The sequence below is a fragment of the Mobula birostris genome, chromosome 31, assembly GCF_030028105.1.
Source record: "Mobula birostris isolate sMobBir1 chromosome 31, sMobBir1.hap1, whole genome shotgun sequence".
In the NCBI taxonomy this organism is placed as follows: Eukaryota; Metazoa; Chordata; class Chondrichthyes; order Myliobatiformes; family Myliobatidae; genus Mobula; species Mobula birostris.
Genome location: NC_092400.1, coordinates 17,849,433 through 17,870,475, shown reverse-complemented (window position 1 = coordinate 17,870,475; position 21,043 = coordinate 17,849,433). Strand labels below are relative to the sequence as shown.

Sequence of the window (21,043 nt, the reverse complement as noted above, 5' to 3'; positions counted from 1 at the left end):
TACCCGTGGAAATGAGACTCATAAATTATCACTATATGCAGATGATTTACTATTATATATTTCTAACCCAGGAAAATCTATTCTGGCAGTATTAACTTTGCTTGCTCAGTTTAGTAGTTTTCCTGGCTACAAACTGAACCTAGGTAAGAGTGAACTTTTCCCATTAAATATGCAGGTTCCCATTTATAGATATTCTCCTTTCAGAGTGACTACTGACTATTTTACTTATTTGGGAGTTAAAATTACTAAGAGACATAAGGATCTATTCAATTTCAACCTTTTACCGTTAATTAATCAGGTTAAACAACTGATTACTAAGTAGTCCCCATTGTCTCTATCATTGATTGGTCGAATCAATGCTATTAAAATGATTATTTTACCTAAATTTTCATATTTATTTCAAACAGTACCAATTTTTATTCCTAAATCCTTTTTTGATACTATTGATTCTAAAATTTCCTCTTATATATGGTAAAACAGAAATCCCAGATTAAGTAAAAAAAAATTACAGAAATCCAAGAAAGATGGTGGTTTAGCACTACCTAACCTAAGATTTTATTATTGGACAATTAATATTCGATATTTAATATTTTGGACACAAGATTGGAATATAACTCCAAGCCCACATTGGGTAAATCTTGAAGGCTACTCTGTAAAAGGGTTCCCTTTAGCTTCCATTTTAGAAAATTCATTTCCTTTTGTACTACCTAAATTGAATAAACAAATAGTTAATCCAATGGTTAAACATACATTGTGAATATGGTTTCAATTTCGTAAATTTTTTGGTTTGAACAAATTTATGCTATCAAGCCCTGTTATATCTAATTACTTCCTTCAACTCTCGGTTATGGACCAAGCCTTTTTGATATGAAAAACGAAAGGTATAACATGTTTTCGTGACTTACTTCTGGATAGCTGTTTTATTTCTTTTGAAGAGTTATTTAAGAAATTTGATTTGCTTAGATCCCATTTTTTTAGATACTTACAAATAAGAAATTTTTTAAATACTACGTTGCCTACCTTTCCGACTTCATATCCTACTGATATCACTGATAAAATTTTAGGCTTAAATCCTTTCCAGAAGGGATTAATAGCAGTTATCTATGATATAATTATGAAATTACAGCCAAGTATATCTGATAAAATTAAAAATGAATGGGAAAGGGAACCTCAACTTTGTCTACCTACAGAGAAATGGGATAAAATTTTTCATTTAGTTAGTACTTCTTCTATATGTGCTAAACATACATTAATACAATTTAAAGTAGTGCACAGAGCCCATTTGTCTAAAGATAAATTAGCCCGTTTTTATTCCCATGTAAACCCTATTTGTGACAGATGTCATTTTGAGGTGCCTTCTTTAACTCATATGTTTTGGTCCTGTCCTCTCTTGGAAAAATATTGGAAAGATATTTTTGATATTATCTCAACAGTTTTATGTTTTGATTTACAACCCCATCCTATTACGGCAATTTTTGGATTGCCAATGATAGAACATAGATCTTTGTCTTCTTCAGCCTGTTGGATGATAGCATTTGCTACTTTACCGGCCAGAAGATCTATTTTATTGAACTGGAAGGAAATCAATCCTCCTACTACATTCCAATGGTTTTCCCAAACTATATTAAGTTTAAATTTAGAAAAAAATTAGAAGTGATATTTTTAATCCTTCGGTTAGATTTGAAGAAGCTTGGAAACCTTTTATGCAACGTTTTCATATGATGTAATTTTGACCTTTCCGAATCTTCTTTATTAACTTAATAAAGGAGCGGCGTTGACGACATTATTGAACGTGTTCGATTCAAGATATTGGTCTAGCCCTGTTTTGTTCTGTTTGCTTTTTTTGGGTTTAGTATTTAGATTTTTTCTTTGGAGGGGGAGGGTTTCTTTGCTTATATATATTTTTTTTTACTTTTTTTTTCCTTTATGACTAATTTCATCATGAGTTTGGAAGTTTATTATACCTATGTTATTTGTAATTTTTTCTGTATATGTTTATTAATTATAAGATTATTCAAATCTCTCTGTACCAACATTGTTATTGCGTTTATAATTTTGAAAATTAATAAAAAGATTTAAAAAGAAAAAGAGAGGTGTGGTGGGTGGCCCTAATGATGGATACTGATTTTCTGAGACAATGCTCCATTTAGATGTGCTCAATGGAGGGGAGGGCTTTACCTGTGATGGACTGGCTCGTATCCATTAACATTTGCAGGGTTGTCCATTCAAGCCAAGCACAGGAGTTTTTCATCAAATCAAAGCTTTGGAGCACATCATCCTTATACACGTGCTGCTGAGGAAGGGCCAGAAATAACCAATGATTTGGGTAAAGGGGTGGGACAAAATGATTAAATAAAAGAAATTCCATTCTGCGGTTCTGGATAGCACAGTAATATTAGCCAAGTGTTTTGATATTAAAATACTTTACATTTATTTTGGAATATTGGTAAAAAAAAGGCACAAAAAAGGCATATCTACAGGTTAATATTGCAGATTTTTAACTGATATTTCTCTACTTTTTTAATTCTATTTTTCTATTTTGAGTTGAGGATGACTTTTTTCTGTTCCGCTTAATTGGGTTCCAGAGTAGTTGAAGAGCCCCACTATGGGATATACAAACTCTACCACAGACAAAAAAGTAGGTATTGAATGCTGAGTTGTTTAGGAGGCTCTGTGCTATTTTCACTGTTTATACTTGGTCACCACATACTTTGGTCATACACTTGTCCTCAGTACCCCTGAGAAGCCCCTCTCCATTTTGAACAGTGATGGGCCAAGGATTCACATGCATTGATGGAGGATTTATACTTTTTCGAGTAGAGTTTGAGAAGGTCCTTCAATTTTTTTTTTGGAAGCTTAATCATTCAGAAAAATGTTGCCTATCTTGGGAGACTGGCATGGAACAGATATGGCTGACTCACTGGTGAACTCTGAATGTGATGACAGCTTCATTACTGGTGAAGTTGTCCAGGTGAGGAGAACACATCGGTTTACCTATAGTATTCTGTGCAGAATTCGGAGGATTTTATGAAAACCACATTGATGCTACTTCTTCAGTAATTTGAAGTGCCTCCTGTAGGTTGTCCGTGTCTCCAGGACAAACTGGCAGGTGGGAATCATGCTAAACGAGCTTGGAGATAATAATGAAGTCTTGCCTTCAAATAATCCTCTCTCTGTGCACCAAGGAAAGAGTGAGCCCATTAAAGGTGTTGGCAGATTTTGCAGATTTACTAAGGGCTTAAACAAATGTACAGAGGTAATCAGGGGAATGTCACAATGTCACTCTTTTTTTGCCAAGGAAATTGAACACAAATGTTGGGAGATCATGCTTCATTGATATGGGCAGCTGCTGAGATCATATCTGGAGGATGGAGTACAATGCCAATCTTCTTATTTGAAAGAATTGAAAGTGTTTCCAAGAAAATATATTAGACTAAAACTTCATATGTGATGATTGTCTTATAAGGAAATTTCAGAAGACCTGCAATGTATCTGCTGGAATTTAGAAGAGGTGAATAGACTAATAAATATAAGAGCTCACATGGTCTTGACAGGATTTCATTGAAATCATGACAGACTGTTTTTCAGTGCTTCTTGAGGCATATTGGGCTACATAATCTACACTTGCTCCTCCTATTAATTGTTTAACCGTTCCCCTAGAAGCATTGTTACTTCCTGCTTGTCCTTAGTGGAGAGGCAAACTGCAGATGTCATTTCAGGCTTATTTGTAAAGTCCTAAAAACCAACTGAGCAGTTTACCTTCCAGGCTGCTGCTGCAACACTCAACTTGCCTCACTTCCATTATGATAACTCTGAAATTCTGTACAATGTGCAGAATTTGTAGTAATTCATTTTGCAAATGGATGAGTTTAGTAAGGAGCTGTTGGTTCTGGTTCACAATCAGCAACCACGTGACCATATAACCACTAACTTCAGATAAATAACTTCCTGAATATTCTGGCTTTGTTTTAGCTACACACATAAACTATGCCACATTGTGGAAATACCCTTTAATAGACTGCATCCTTTTGCTTTCTCCCACTCTTCTTGCAACATTTGCAACTCTCTCCACGATGGGTAACGAAACTCATTTGTGCCCTTTAGTGAAGGACATTTATTCAGCCTACAATCCACCGATACTTATTTTAACATTTATCTTTGGATTAATTGGAAATATGATTGCTTTGTGGATCTTCTGTTTTCACGTTAAATCCTGGAGACCGAACACCATTTATTCACTGTGCCTGGCGATTGCCGACACTCTGCTAATCTGCTGTCTGCCATTTCGAGCCGATTACTACATACGTCGGAAGAACTGGATATTTGGTGATGTTGCGTGCCGTCTGAAGATATTCCTGATATTTCTGAACCGGACAGAGAGCGTTGTTTTCCTTACAGTTATGGCACTTGATCGCTATTTCAAAGTGATCCATCCTCACCATAAAGTGAACAAGATCTCTACAAGGACTGCAGTGAAGGTATCACTCGTTCTCTGGTTTCTAACAATGTTGATTTGTTTGCACATTCTGGTAGAACCTCGTACCTTCACACATAACAATTTAACTAACTGTGAGCCATTTAACATAACTCAGCCGCTAAGCCCCACAGCATTTTGGACCAGTATTATTTTTATTGTTTTCAAGCTTATTTTACCGGCTTCAGTGATCCTGTTCTCCACATGCTGTATTATCTGGAGGCTAAAGCAGATGAAATCTGAAATGAGGATTAAATATGAACGAGCTATGAGGCTTGTGATAGCCGTGGCGGTAGTGTTTTTCATCTGCTTCCTACCCACCAATATTGCTGTAATCGCCGTTTTAATTTCAATCAGTTTAAGAGACTGTAGGTTATTTGACGTCTGCGCTCAGATATTCGACAATACACTGTGCATAACCTATTTGAACAGTGTGCTGGACCCAGTTATTTATTACTTCTCAAGTTCAGTGTTTAAAGGAACTTTGAAGAAAGCTCTTATTTCTCATAATATCAGATTATTCAGATCAGGAACAAAGCATTCATTGTCAACAAAGCAAGAAATCCAACAAGCTGTTGAACCTCAAAGATATTCAGTCTGCAACACCTTTGATCACTTTCAAACGGAGTCAACAGGGAATATATGAAGCTCAGCCAGTTATCTGCGTAATTTTTTCAAATTTCCTCAGGAAGAAATGTGGCGATTATGTGCTGTATGAAATTACTTGCATTTATCCTATCTCCCTTTCATTGGGACTATGATGACTGATCCCTCAGGTTTCGAGGATGAAGTTTCTAAGATTACCCACAACCAGCTACACTCATTTAGCTCATTTACCTGTTGCTGGAGAATATGATGCCAACATACACACAAGCTCATTGATCACATGATGGATTTCTGTGGAACTTTGTCAGGATCAAAGTGGACATTGTAAAGAAATAGGATGAGTATTTCGATAAAGAAAAGGGAAACCTGCCTAATATTACACTTTAAATCATCTCCACTAAAAAAAAGTTGTGTGTTCATTAATTAATCAAGTTTGTTGTAATTTCTTTTGTAACCAAATGTTTGTTGCAAGCTATAAAAGCATTTTGAGTAGATTGTAATCAGTGTATGCATTTCTGATATTAACTTAACAACTGGGGGAATTTAGTTCGTTGCTGCTGCTGTTTCATTGAAATGTGTAACACACAGATGGCAGAGAACGCATTCTGCCTGCGCTGGTACTTTGAAACAGATTTCCACCCAGTGCCACACCTCTTCTCCATTACGCTGCTGTGTTTCTCCTTTAAAAAGATGTCTCTAGTTTTTTTTTCCCCTTCTGGAAGTGATTATGGGAAGTTATCAAATCATATGCAACACACACAAAATTTTGGAGGAACTCAGCAGGTCAGGCAGTACCGATGGAGAGGAATAAACAGTTGACATTTTGGGTCAAGACCCATCATCAGGACAAGTGAAGCTGAAGATCTGTAGCATCTGCAGAATCTCATATTCTGTTGACCAAATCATATCCTGTGACCGGTGTGTTTTCAGGAATTTTGGACTAACGTGTAGCAGAACCTACTGTGAAATCTATGTATTGTTTGCATGGGTTCAGAAATTGGGCATTTTTATTTACTGATGGCTGAAACTAGTCAAGGACAGCTGAATGGAGTTTGAAGCCACTCGCAGTTTCCACTGCTGTGCCACAGGTGTGTGTGCATGGTGCAAGTTCTCCTGAAGTCGATAATCAACTCCTTTGTATTGTAGATATTGAGGGAGAGGTTATTTACTTGGCACCAGGCCACGACCTCTTCCGCCTGCTCTCTGTAGGCCATTTCATCATCACTGGTTTATGAAACCAACCACTGTCATGTCAGCAGTGAACTTGACAATGTGATCACCCGGATGTTGAGCTTTGAAGTCATGTTTGAGCAGAGTGTCAGCGGTGGGATTAACACACAGCTCGGGGTGGGTGCACCGGTCCTGAAGTTAATGGGGAAGGAGGAGATGAACGGGGATGTGCTTCCTGACTACCTGAGGTCTGTTAGTTAAGAAACCCAACACCCAGTTGCATAGTAGTATATCTGGATTGAGAAGTTTCCCAATGTCTCTAAGCTTACCAAGCGGTTTGTAATCTCTCTGTAGCAAGTACAAAAATAAAGATAACGATCGCTTTATTTGTTACATGTACATCAGTACATTGAAACATACAGTGAAACTCATTGTCTGCGTCATCGTTTGCGAGGTGCTGGGGACAATCCACAAGTTCCTCCATGCTTCTGCTGCCAACATAACATGCCCAGAAATCATTAACCCTAACCTCTGAATTTGGAAAGTGGAGTGGGGTTGGGGGGGGTGGCGGGGTGAACTAGAACATTGAGATGTTTCTACTCTTCACAATGTTTAAAAAAATGATTACAGGTTTGAAACAAAGTTGAACAGAATTGAAAGAAACCCAGGTATGAAACATGATTTATTGCCAGTCCATAAATTAGGGACAGTGTTTGTGAGACTGGTGGGATGGCTGCTGGAATCTTCTGGGAACCCAGTCTGCAACTGCATTGTCAGCTTGTGAACTGCCTGGGTTGTGTACAGTTGACAGGAATGGGGCCCTGTGTACCATGGAGACGAACTGTGTGTAAAAAAGTAAAATTTGACCAGATTCAGACATGTGCATATTGGAGATTCAAAATAGGCAAGAGCACTTTATTCACAGAATATATTGTGCTGTCTCCAATGATCATTTTCAGAAGAAAACTGGAGATATACTGAAGAAGGTGATGTCTGACATGATTCTGGTAAAAGAGAGTGGTAGTTACTGGAAATCTGTTAAAAGGGCTAGCATTTGCACGATGGGTTGACTGACCTTCTCGTGGTGCAGGATTCTGAGTAAGTGCAATGTCCTTAAACCAGATTACCCAATATGCTCTGTTTCCCTTCCACATTCTAAAGAGTTACGGATTAGTAGATGAATTGGTTACATTGCTGTAATTGGGCAGTGCCAGCTGGTCGGGCTGGGAGTGTCATGGTCTGGTCCTTTAACTACTAATTTCAGTTAATTTCCTTTTCCCCATGTTGCACCGGGCTCCTTGATTAGGGCACCTGATCTTCATCCGAACCGGCAGGATAAAAACCCCGGTTTACAGCTACTTGGTGCGGGTCCATCACCGTAGCTAGGGCGGCAATGAATGTTCCGAGCTGCCAAGAATAAGTGGCCGTCTTCTGAACCGCCAAGAATAAGGGGCCGTCTTCATGATCTTCTACTTGTCAAGATACCTATCGTCTGTTGTTGTTTTGTTACATACTTCATGGATATCTTGTGACTGTCTTATGAGGATGATGTAATGGTCTTGTGGAGAGCACATGATGTAATTTTCCCATCAGTGAGGTCACATGATGACCTGTTCTTAATATGTATGTAAAAGTGTTACATACCTCAAGGAGATCTTGTGACTTTCTTGTGAGAATGATGTAATGGTCTTTTGGAGGTCACCTGATGTGATTTTCCCGTCGATGTGAGGTCACGTGATGACATGTTCACCACGGGTGAAAAAGGGAAGACCTCTGGTGACGCAGTTAGTTTTTAGTTTTCCAGCGAGAACATTCGTCATTGTCTCCGGTCCGTTGTGTATTTGTTTTATGACGCAGTTTCACTTTTAAAATGGAGTGTTACATTCTGTTGCAAGGTACAACAGTGCTGAACTGGCAATTTCTGCTAGATGTGTTGATGTACTTTTTCAGTAGTATTGGAGAGAGAAGACTTCATCAAAGTACAGGAGATGAAGGAGGAAGAGAAGTGGGGAATGTTTGGCAGTTTAATAAAGGATTGACCTTATTGTGTCAAGAAGTAGCGACCTGCATCGAGATAACTCTTGCCAAAAGAACAAGGAAGTTCATGCAAAGTGCTCTCTGGAAGTTAAGGTCAGTTGTTTTAAGCCGTTTATTTCCTTCATCGTGAATCCTTTGGACAGAGCCAGCAGGGAAGTCGCATCTATGAAGAAATCCTTCTCCAGAGAAGTCTCTCCCAATTGAATGTATAAATCTGTTGGACTTTCGAATTTACCATTTTAAGAACTGTATTTGACTTTACCGCTTTAAGAACTGTTTTTGCATTTACTGCTTTAAGAATCAGTACCGAGTGACGATTTGTTGAACGGCCGCATAGCGGTTAACTTCCGGTTAAGGGTTTCGTTTGTTTTTATTGTTTATCCGTGTTTAATAATTGGTTGTTTTTATATAACCTGACTTGATTGATATTCATTGTTGTCGGTTACGTAACAAAAGAGACTCCTGATGTGACGCAATTAGTTCTCAGTTAGTTTTGTGTTAAATACTCCGCTTTGCTGTGTATTCGGCTTATGACGCAGTTTTGTTTTAAAGTGGAGTTCTACTTTCTATTGTAAGTAGTATTGGTGAGTGAAGACCTCACCAAAGTGCAGGAAATCGCCGAGCCATAAGACCATAAGACAAAGGAACAGAAGGTGGCCATTCGGCCCATCAAGTCTGCTCCGCCATTTTATCATGAGCTGATCCATTCTCCCATTTAGGCCCGCTCCCCCGCCTTCTCACCATAACCTTTGATGCCCTGGCTACTCAGATACCTATCAATCTCTGCCTTAAATACACCCTATGACTTGGCCTCCACTGCTGCCCGTGGCAACAAATTCTATAGATTCACCACCCTCTGACTAAAAAAATTTCTTTGCATTTCTGTTCTGCATGGGCGCCCTTCAATCCTTAAGTCATGCCCTCTCGTACTAGACTCCCCCATCATGGGAAACAACTTTGCCACATCCACTCTGTCCATGCCTTTTAACATTCGAAATGTTTCTATGAGGTCTCCCCTCATTCTTCTAAACTCCAAGGTATACAGTCCAAGAGCGGACAAACGTTCCTCATATGTTAACCCTCTCATTCCCGGAATCATTCTAGTGAATCTTATCTGTACCCTCTCCAATGTCAGCACATCCTTTCTTAAATAAGGAGACCAAAACTGCCCACACTACTCCAAGTGAGGTCTCACCAGCGCCTTATAAAGCCTCAACATCACATCCCTGCTCCTATACTCTATTCCTCTAGAAATGAATGCCAACATTGCATTCACCTTCTTCACTACCGACTCAACCTGGAGGTTAACCTTAAGGATATCCTGTACGAGGACTCCCAAATCCCGTTGCATCTCAGAACTTTGAATTCTTTCCCCACTTAAATAATAGTCTGCCCGTTTATTTCTTCTGCCAAAGTGCATAACCATACACTTTCCAACATTATATTTCATTTGCCACTTCTTTGCCCATTCTTCCAATCTACCCAAGTGTCTCTGCAGACTCTCCTGTTTCCTCAGCACTACCGGCCCCTCCACCTATCTTCATATCATTAGCAAACTTAGCCACAAAGCCACCTATTCCATAATCCAAATCGTTGATGTGCAATGTAAAAAGAAGCGGCCCCAACACTGATCCCTGTGGAACACCTCTGGTAACCGGCAGCCAACCAGAATAGGATCCCTTTATTCCCATTCTGTGTTTCCTGCCAATCAGCCATCGCTCTATCCACGTATATAACTTTCCCGTAATTCCATGGGCTCTTATCTTGTTAAGTAGCCTCATGTGTGTCACCTTGTCAAAGGCCTTCTGAAAATCCAAATATACAACATCCACTGCATCTCCCTTGTCTAGCCTACTGGTAATTTCCTCAAAAAATTATAATAGGTTTGTCAGGCAGGATTTTCCTTTAAGGAATCCATGCTGAGTTCTGTCTATTTTGTCATATGCCTCCAGGTACTCTGTAACCTCATCCTTGACAATCGACTCCAACAACTTCCCAACCACCGACGTCAAGCTAACAGGTCTATAATTTCCTTTTTGCTTCCTTGCCCCCTTCTTAAATAGCGGAGTGACATTTGCAATCTTCCAGTCCTCCGGAAACATGCCAGAATCTATCGACTTTTGAAAGATCATCGCTAATGCCTCCGCAATCTCCACAGCTACTTCCTTCAGGACACATGGGTGCATTCCATCTGTTCCGGGAGATTTATCTACCTTTAGACTATTCAGCTTCCTGAGTACTTTCTCTGTCATAATAGTGACTGCGCACACTTCTCTTCCTTGCCACCCTTGAGTGTCCGGTATACTGCTGATGCAAAATATTCATTCAGTTCCTCTGCCATCTCCTTATCTCCCATTACAATTTCTCCAGCATCATTTTCTATCGGTCCTATATCTACTCTCAACTGTCTTTTACTCTTTATATACTTGAAAAAGCTTTTAGTATCCTCTTTGATATTATTTGCTAGCTTCCTTTCATAGTTAATCTTTTCCCTCTTAATGACCTTCTTAGTTTCCTTTTGTAAGCTTTTAAAAACTTCCCAATCCTCTGTCTTCCCAATAATTTTTGCGTCTTGTATGCCCTCTTCTTTGTTTTAACTTTGGCTTTGACTTCTCTTGTCAACCACGGTTGCATACTTTTTCCATTTGAAAATTTCTTCTTTTTTGGAATATACCTGTCTTGCTCCTTCCTCACTTCTCGCATAAACTCCAGCCACTGCTGCTCTGCCGTCTTTCCCGCCAATGTCCCTTTCCAGTCAACTTTGGCCAGTTCCTCTCTCATGCCACTGTAATTTCCTTTACTCCACTGAAATACCGACACATCAGATTTCAGCTTCTCTTTTTCAAATTTCACAGTGAACTCAATCATGTTATGATCACTGACTCCTAAGGGTTCCTTCACCTCAATCTCTCTAATCACCTCCGGTTCATTACACTATACCCAATCCAGTACAGCCGATCCCCTAGTGGGCTCAACAACAAGCTGTTCCAAAAAGCCATCTCGCAGACATTCTACAAATTCTCTCTCTTGGGATCCAGTGCCAACCTGATTTTTCCAATCTACTCGCATGTTAAAATCCCCCACATTTATCATAACACTGCCCTTCTGACAAGCCTTTTCTATTTCCTGTTGTAGTTTATAGTCTACATCACTGCAGCTGTTTGGAGGCCTGTATATAACTGCCATCAGGGTCCTTTTACCCCTGCGATTTCTTAGCTCAACCCTTAAAGATTCTGCACCTTCTGATCCTATATCACCTCTTTCTAATGATTTAATATCATTTCTTACCAATAAAGCCATGCCTCCCCCTCTGCCTACCTTCCTATCCTTCCGATACACTGTGTATCCTTGGGCATTCAGCTCCCAGAGACATGCATCATTTAGCCACATCTCAGTGATGGCCACAATATCATACCTGCCAATCTGTAGCTGTATGACAAGATCATCCACCTTATTCCTTATACAGCGTGTATTTAAGTAGAACACCTTAAGACCAGTATTTGGTACTTTTCGCTTTGATTTCGCTGCAACTTTATTGCACTGCAACTCATCCCAATGGCTACAAATTTGCCCAATCACCTGCCTGTCTTTCCTGACATCTTTACTGCTCACTAGCTTAGATTTATTTCTGTTTTCCCCTTCCTCCACTCTGTCATTCTGGTTCCCATCCCCCTGCCAAATTAGTTTAAACCCTCCCTAACAGCTCTATTAAACTTTCCCGCCTGGATATTGGTCCACTTTGGGTTCAGGTGTAACCTGTCCTTTTTGAACAGGTCATACTTCCCCCAGAAGAATCCGAATTATCCAAGAATCTGAAGCCCTGCCCCCTGAACTAGTCTCTCAGCCACGCATTCATCTGCCTGATCCTACTATTCTTGCCCTCGCTAGCACATGGCACAGGTAGCAATCCCGAGATTAAACCCTGGAGGTCCTGCTTCTCAGCTTCCTTCCTAACTCCTGGAAATCTCTCTTCAGGACCTCCTCCTTTGTCCTATCTATGTCATTGGTACCAACATGTACCAGGACAACTGGCTGCTCACCCTCCCCTTTCAGAATATTCAGGACCCGATCTGAGACATCCCGTACCCTGGCACCTGGGATGCAACACACCATGTGGGTATCTATATCAGGCTCACAGAATCTCCTGTCCGTTCCCCTGACAATGGAATCCCCTATGACTACCGCATTCCTGTTCTCCCTCCTTCTCTCCTGCACAACAGCACCAGGCTCAGTGCCAGAGACCCAGTCACCGTGGGCGTCCCCTGTTAGGTCATCCCCCTCTGCAGCATCCAGAACAAGATATTTGTTGCTGAGGGGGACAGCCACAGGTGTGCTCTCCACCATCCGGGCATTTCCCTTCCCTCTCTAGATAGTGACCCAGTTTTCTGACCCCTGTAGCCTAGGGATGACACCTCCCTGTAGCTCCTGTCTATCACCTCTTCACTTTCCCTGATAAGCAGTAGGTCATCAAACTGCAGCTCCAGATCCCTAACATGGTCTCTGAGGAACTGCATCTCGGTGCACCTGGCGCAGATGTGGCCATCAGGGAGGTTGGAGGTCTCCCAGGATTCCCACATTTGACACCCTGAACAAAGCACTAATCCTGCAGGCCTGCTATCTAATTCTACAGGAATGAAACAGTAAAAATAAGTCTACTCACCCACTTACCTCGCCAAACAGATGAACTTTTTAAACCGTTGCCTGTGAGAGCCCTGCTGTTCCCGTCTGTCTGGGCCGATTCACGAAGGGAGGGGCGGGAAAAAATATTGGTGCTTTGCTCTCGCCTCTTCCCGTTTACCGCCAAAGCCCGTTGAAGCCAAAGCCCTACTCTCTGCTGCCACTCACTCCGCTGCCTGCTCCGACAGCTGTCCGCTGTATAGGGTGGTCTCCTTTTTAAACTCTCTGTGCTGTCCTGTTGACGTCACGTGCCTGCGCAGTCTTGTCCTTCTTGCACTCGAAGAAGTTTTTTAAAAAACTGCCTTCCTTCAGAATTCAGATCCCACGACGCTCTGTAGTCCCGATCCAAAAGACACCGTTGGTAGCAACTTTCCTTTTTAAATTCTCCATGCCGTCCTGTTGACGTCACGGGCCTGCGCAGTCTCATCCTTCTTGCACTCGAAGAAGCCGAGTAAAGCTGATATCGTTTGGCGGTTTTGGAAAGGATCGACCTTTATTGAATCTTCGTTCAAGAAAAAGTGACCTGCAACTGAGATATCCCCTGCTAAAGTAGTGCAGTGTCGATTCTCCAGAGGAAAAGGTCAGTTCCTTTAAAACATTTTATTTCCATCGTCGTAAATCCTGCAGACAAGGCAGGTTCCGGCTGGGATCAGCAGTAGCGACAAGTCTTCGAGGAATTCTTTACTTCAGGAAAGTCTCCCATAATTGACTGTAAATCTCTTGGACTTTTGAATTTACCATTCTAAGAACTGTGTTCGATTTTACCACTTTAAGAACTGTTTTCACATTTACCCTTTTAAGAACTTTTCCAGAGTTGTCGTATAGCAGTTAACTTCCGGTTAAGTTAGTCGTTTAAATACATTTCGCTATTTTGAGCAAAGTTTAATAAATGTTTGTTTGTTTTTATAAAACCTGACTCAATTATATATTCCTTGTTGCCAGTCACATGACATAATTTGAGGGCTCATCCGGGATTTGTTCCGATTTTGAGCTTAAGTGCATGTTTATTTATCAACCTGATTTGGAAAAGGGAAATACCCAATACTTTTGTTTGATTGGTCTGTGGGTGGTATTCGGCAGCAATGAATATCGACGAATTTATGAATTCGCCTGACCCGGAAGAATTAGTGAAGGTGAAAAAACTGTTGTATCGGAGATTGCTAGTAGGTTGGATCTTAAAGGAATTACGAAGGTTACAACAAAGCCCATAATTCAGAGCAAAATTGCAGAGCATTATATAAGTTTGGGAAAGTTTGATGATGAGGTGTTAGGGAGGTTTGCAATGAGTACACTGGAAATGCTGTTACATCTTGAACAGATAAAGATTGAACGATTTAAAGTGGAAGTGGCTGAAAGAGAGGCAAATAAAAAGGAGTTTGAGCTAGCAATGGAGAAATTAAGGATGGAAAATCAGTCCTCTGGTTCCAGGAAACAGTTTGTTGCTAGTTAATGAAGCAGAAGTGGACAAATATTTCCAACATTTCGAAATTGTTGCTCTGAGTTTAGAGTGGCTGAAAGAGAGATGGCCAGTGATGTTACAAAGTGTAATTAAAGGCAAAGCACAACAAGTTTATACAGCTTTAAATGCTGAGCAAGCACTTGATTATGATATTGTGAAACAGCATATATTGAAAGCATATGAACTGGTTCCGGAAGCTTATAGAGAAAGATTCAGAAATTTGAAGAAATCTGTGAAAAAAACTTACATGGAATTTGCCTATGAGTAATCTGTGTGTTTTGAGAGATGAGTTTCCTCTAAAAATGTGAATGGGGAGTACAATAAATTAAAAGAGTTGATTTTACTGGAGGAATTTAAAAGGAGCATTCCTGTTGAAGTGAGGACATACTTAAATGAAAGGGACACTGCTACATTGCAGGAGTCTGCTAAATTAGCTGATGAGTATGCTTTAATTCATAAGAATAAGTTTTCTCCAGGTAGGACTTTTAAAAGGAAAAATAGCACAGAGAGTCAAGGTAAACCAGAAATTACATCTGAAGTTAGTGAGAAGGGTAAGGATGAAGGGAGACATGTGAAGGAAAGACATTTTGGTCCTGTTTGTAATTATTGTAAGAAACCTGGACATGTGATAGCTAACTGTTTTCGATTGAAAAAGAAAGAGAAGGAAGTAGTCCCAGATGCTTGTGTGCAGCATATTGAAACACCTGTAAATCCACAGAGTTCGATAAATACCACTGAAAATTTGTCTGAGTCTGACCAAGTCAAGAGGGGATATGAACATTTTATAACCGAAGGATTTGTATCTTTGCAAGAGGGATCTAATCCAGTACCAATAAGAATCCTTACAGATACTGGAGCTTCTCAATCACTAATGTTAGACAGTGTTCTAAAGTTTAGTTATGAGTCTGACATTGGTGAGGTAAACTATATAGGAGGAGTTGGGAGTGCCTTTATGCCGGTATATTTGCATAGAGTAAATTTAAGGTCAGGGTTAGTTACAGGGCCTGTTAAAGTGGACTACAATCCCATTTACCCATGAATGATGTTTCTCTTTTGTTAGGGAATGACTTAGCAGGTGGACAAGTTTTTCCTGAAGTTCATTTTACAATAAAGCCTAATTCTGAGGAACCACAGAGGGATTCGAACACAGATTCTTCCTGTGTTGTAACCCAAGCTATGGCTAAAAAGACTGATATACAGGATGAGGTTGTTACCCATGACTGTTCAACTCAGGATGTGAATATTGAGGATGTGTCAGAAACTCTATTATCTTCATTATTTGATTAGGATTTTGGTAGTAAGTCTGACCATTAAGATTTGTCTTTATCTCGGAAGGTGATGATAGCAGAGCAGGGTAGTGATCCTGACATAGTTAAATTAAAGGAACAAGTTCTTCCAGACAGTGAAATTGAGAAGGTGCCAGTAGGATATTATTTTGTAAAGGAAGTGTTAATGAGAAAGTGGAGATCCCCTACAATTCTTGCAAGTGAGGAATGGGAAGTTAATCACCAGGTAGTAGTTCCTAAAGTTTATTGAAATGAGATTGTAACTATGGCTCGTAGTGTGCCTTTGGGTGGCCATCTAGGTGTAAAGAAAACTATGAACAAGGTTATTAAACATTTTTACTGGCCTAGTTTGAGAAAAGATGTGGCGACATTTTGCAGGACATGTCATACTTGTCAAATTGTGGGTAAATCTAATCAAGTTACTCCAGTGGCCCCACTGCAACCAATTCCAGCATTTGGTGAGCCGTTTTCCAAAATTATTATAGATTGTGTAGGCCCATTGCCAAAACCTAACACTGGACATCAATATTTGCTGACAATTATTTGCACAGCGTCTAGGTTATAACAGCCAAATCTGTGACAAAGGCTCTTATAAAATTCTTTACTTATTTTGGGTTGCGTAAGGAAATACAATTGGATCAAGGTAGTAATTTTATGTCTGGATTGTTTCAGCAGATAGCTTATAAACTGGGAGCAAAACAGATGACCTCATCTGCATACTATCCAGAATCACAAGGAGCCTTGGAGAGATTCTATTCTACCCTCAAAACTATGATTAGGACGTATTGTGTGGAAAATGAAAAGGGCTGGGATGAAGGCGTACATTTACTACTTTTTGCAATACTTTATACTTTAGTGTCACCAAACAATTGATACTAGAACATACAATCATCTTAGCGATATTTGAGTCTGCGCTTCCCACTCCCTGGATTACAAATCAATAGTAAATATTAAAAATTTAAATTATAAATCAGAAATAGAAAATAGAAAAACAGAAAGAAAGGTACTGCAAAAAAAATGAGAAGCAGGTCCAGATATTTGGAGGGTACGGCCCAGATCCAGGTCAGGATCCGTTCAGTAGTCTTATCACAGTTGGAAAGAAGCTGTTCCCAAATCTGGCCATACGAGTCTTCAAGCTCCTGAACCTTCTTTTGGAGGGAAGAGGGACGAAAAGTGTGTTGGCTGGGTGGGTCGTGTCCTTGATTATCCTGACAGCACTGCTCCTACAGCGTGCCGTTTAAAGTGAGTCCAAGGACGGAAGATTGGTTTGTGTGATGTGCTTCGCCATGTTCACAATCTTCTGCAGCTTCTTCCGGTCTTGGACAGGACAACTTCCATACCAGGTTGTGATGCACCCTAGAAGAATACTTTCTATGGTGCATCTGTAAAAATTAGTGAGGGTTTTAGGGGACAGGCCAAATTTCTTTAGTTTCCTCAGGAAGTAAAGGTGTTGGTGGGCCTTCTTGGCAGTGGACTCTGCTTGGTTGGACCAAGTCAGGTCATTTGTGATATTAACTCCCAGGAACTTAAAGCTTTTGACCTTTTCCACTTGCGCACCACCGATGTAAATTGTATGAGAGGCAGTACAGGAATCTTGTAGCTTGGCCAAGTAAAATTTAAAATTGGCTCAGGAGAAGATGAAAACTTGGTATGATAAGGAAGTTAGAATGAGGTCACTTAAGCCTGGAGAGAATGTGTTGGTTATTTTCCCGGTGCAAATGAACCTATTACAAGTTAAATTTCATGGTCCTTATGAGATTGAATCTAAAGTAAATGATGTGGATTACGTGATAAAAACCCCAGAACAAAGAAAGCTAACACAGCTGTGTCATATAAATATGATAAAACAGTATTATGAGAGAGAAGCTGCTACTATGACCATTGTGGTCAATAATAAGTCTGATCTTTCTAAAAACTTAATGAATGATTCATCTGAAACTCATGTAAAATCCAACATTATTTCTGCCAGGTTACCAAATTCAACAATTCTGGAAAATATTGATGAGAAATTAGCTCATTTACAGCTAGAGCAGAGTGAGCAGATGAAACAGTTAACTTTTAAATTTAGGGATTTATTTCCGGACGTTCTTAGAAGAACCACCGTAGCTTCACATGATGTAGATGTTGGAGATGCAAAACCCATAAAACAACATCTGTATCGGATGAACAGGGAAAAATGTGAACTTGCTGAACAAGAAATTAAGTATACGTTCGAGAATAATATTATTCGACCTTCTAATCCGTATTGGAGTTCACTGTGCATTATGGTGCCTAAGCCAGACAATAGTATTCGGTTTTGTACAGATTACAGGAAAGTGAATGCTGTGACAAAAACTGATGCATATCCAATCTCTAGGGTAGATAATTGTGTGGATAAAGTTGGACAAGCAAAGTTCCTTACAAAGATTGATTTGTTAAAAGTGTATTGGTGTGTTTCATTGACAGATAGAGGTAGAGAGATTTCTGCATTTGTAATCCCATCTGGGTTATATGAAAATAATGTTCTTCCATTTGGGATGAAGAATGCACCAGGTACTTTCCAGCGGATGATTAATAGTGTGATTCATGGGTTAACAGATACAGATGCCTATATTGATGATTTAGTTACAGGAAATAATACTTGGAAAACACATATTACTGCAGTGGAGAAACAATTTGAAAGACTTTCAAAAGCTAACTTAACTATTAACTTAGCTAAAAGTGAATTTGGCCATGCCACTGTGACTCCCCTTGGTTATGTTGTAGGTCCGGGGAAAATGGTTAAGGAAATAAATCAAACGCCAATTTAGCAACAAAATTTGATGTTACAGGAGTGTAATATTTTGATAACTCATATTAAAGGTAAAGATAATGTGATCGCTGATTGTCTATCTAGATGTTAAATGCACAATGTAAATTTTTTTGTGGAGTGGTATTTTAACACTTGTAACACCCCTGTGTATTAGTTTGCAGAATGCTGTATGATAATACTGTGTATGTTGTAAATTTTATACATTTGGTTATTTTTGTAATTAGTAAATTGTTAAAATTTTGCTCTTAAAAGACCAAACATTTTTTTTGGAGGGAGGTGTTACATACTTCATGGATATCTTGTGACTGTCTTATCAGGATGATGTAATGGTCTTGCAGAGGTCAGATGATGTAATTTTCCTACCAGTGAGGTCACATGATGACCTGTTCTCAAAAGGTATATAAAAGAGACTCCTGATGTGACGCAGTTAGTTCTCAGTTAGTTTTGTGTTAAATACTCCACTTTGCTGTGTATTCGGCTTATGACACAGTTTTGTTTTAAAGTGGAGCTCTACTTTCTATTGTCAGTAGTATTGGAGAGTGAAGACTTCACCAAACTGCAGGAATTGTCCGAGTCGAGTAAACCTGATATTGTTTGGCGGCTTTGGAGAGGATCAACCTTTTGGGGAGGATCCACCTATATTGAATCTTCGTTCAAGAAAAAGTGACCTGCAACTGAGATATCCCCTGCTAAAGTAGTGCAGTGTCGATTCTCTGGAGGAAAATGTCAGTACCTTTAAAACCTTTTATTTCCGTCATCGTGAATCCTGCAGACAAGGCAGCTTCCCGCTGGGATCAGCAGTAATGACAGTAATGACACATCTTCAAGGAATTCTTACTTCAGGAAAGTCTCTCATAATTGACTGTAAATCTCTTGGACTTTCAAATTTACCATTCGAAGAACTGTGTTCAAATTTACCACTTTAAGAACTGCTTTTGAATTTATCCTTTTAAGAACTGTTCCAGAGTTGCCATATAGCAGTTAACTTCTGGTTAAGTTAGTCATTTAAATATGTTTCTCTATTTTGAGCAAAGTTTGATAAATGTCTGTTTGTTTTTATAAAACCTGACTCAATTCTATATTCCTTGTTGCCAGTCACGTGACAGTTTGTTTTTGTTGTTTCGTGTCCAGCTGAGAGTTGCTGGCCGTTTTGCCGCTGGTCCGAGCTGGGATGTGAGTGGTCTGTCATTGTTTTGTTTTTAAGGCTCTGAGTCCCAGTCCAAGTCAAGGCTCCAAGTCCCAGTCAAGTGATTGCTGGCTGTTTGCCACTTCATGAGCTTCTCCCTGTCAAGATATGTATTCTCTGTTATTGTTCGGTTTAGTCGTCTCGTTTCCAGCTGAGTAGGTCTGGCCGTTTGCCACTACTCCGAGTTGGGAATTCTGTCTCTTCGTGTCCCAGTCCAAGTCCAGGCTCTGTGTTCCAGTCAAGTCCAAGTCCAGGCTCTGTGTCCCAGTCTAGTCTAAGTCCTGACTCCGAGTTCAAGTCAGGTCCAGGTCTGCCTCTGTGTCTAGTGTCCATGCCTGTGTCCTGCACTTGCGTCCGGTTCCTCTAGCTGCCCATTGCAGCAGGAAGGGCCTGTTACCGTACTGTATCACTAAATAAAATAAAATTAAAAAGGTATTAGAGAATATTCAGGGGCAGAGAATGAAACCATTATAATAACATCCTGCACTCTGGGCATGATATGGAAAATCATTAGACTGCTGTGACAGGTTAAGAGAGTTGAATTCCTGCCTGCACAGATATTTGTATTTGTAAGTTGTAGGAATCTCGAGTTCAATGTAGATATCATTTATTGCACTTGACATCCCACAGAAGGCAGCAACCACTAAAAGTAAATCTCTTACTCAGCTGAGTTTCTATAGTTCCAAAACTGGAATGGGTTAAAATGTTACAGTGGGCATCCTTCAATTCTTCAGCAGCTGCAGTACTTCCTGACAGGGCTTACATGGTTACCCTCCAGCGATCTGACAATGATGATGATCATCACCATGGAGGAAGTGGCACAGGCAAAGTTCAAAGTTCGAAGCAGATTTATTATCAAAGTACATACATGTCACCATATACAATCCTGAGATTCATTTTCTTGCAGGTGTACTCACTAAATCCAGAATAGAATAATAACCATAATAGAATCAATGAAAGACCGATCCAACTTCAACCATTTCAACCAGTGTGCGAAAGACAACAGACGAAAGAAATAATAATAATAAACAAGTAAACAACAACTAGGAAGAACCTGAGATGAAGAGTCCGTGAAAGTGAGTCCATAGGTTGTGGGAATATTTCAATGATGGGTCTGGTGAAATTGTGTGAAGTTATTCCACTTGGTTCAAGAGCCTGATGGTTGAGGGGTAATAACTATTTGTTAACCTGCTGGGGTGAGTCCTGAGGCTTCTGTACTTTCTTTCTGATGGCAGTGGTGAGAAAAGAGCATGTCCTGGGTGGTGGCGGTCCCTAATGATGGATGCTGGTTTCCTGAGACAATTTTCCATGTAGATGTGCTCTATGGAGGGGAGGGCTTTACCTGTGATGGACTGGC

General features: G+C 40.0%; 1 protein-coding gene across 1 annotated transcript; it reads left to right on the top strand.

The window, feature by feature from the left end:
- Positions 1–4,013: 4,013 nt before the first annotated feature.
- On the top strand, positions 4,014–6,114 carry LOC140190737 (hydroxycarboxylic acid receptor 2-like). The gene has a single exon (XM_072247554.1). The coding sequence runs from the start codon at positions 4,074–4,076 to the stop codon at positions 5,118–5,120; it is 1,047 nt and encodes a 348-aa protein (XP_072103655.1). The 5' UTR covers positions 4,014–4,073; the 3' UTR covers positions 5,121–6,114.
- Positions 6,115–21,043: the final 14,929 nt, after the last annotated feature.

Coding starts and splice junctions, on each gene's coding strand:
- LOC140190737 (XM_072247554.1), top strand. CDS start 4,074: ATGGGTAACGAAACTCATTTGTGCCCTTTAGTGAAGGACATTTATTCA.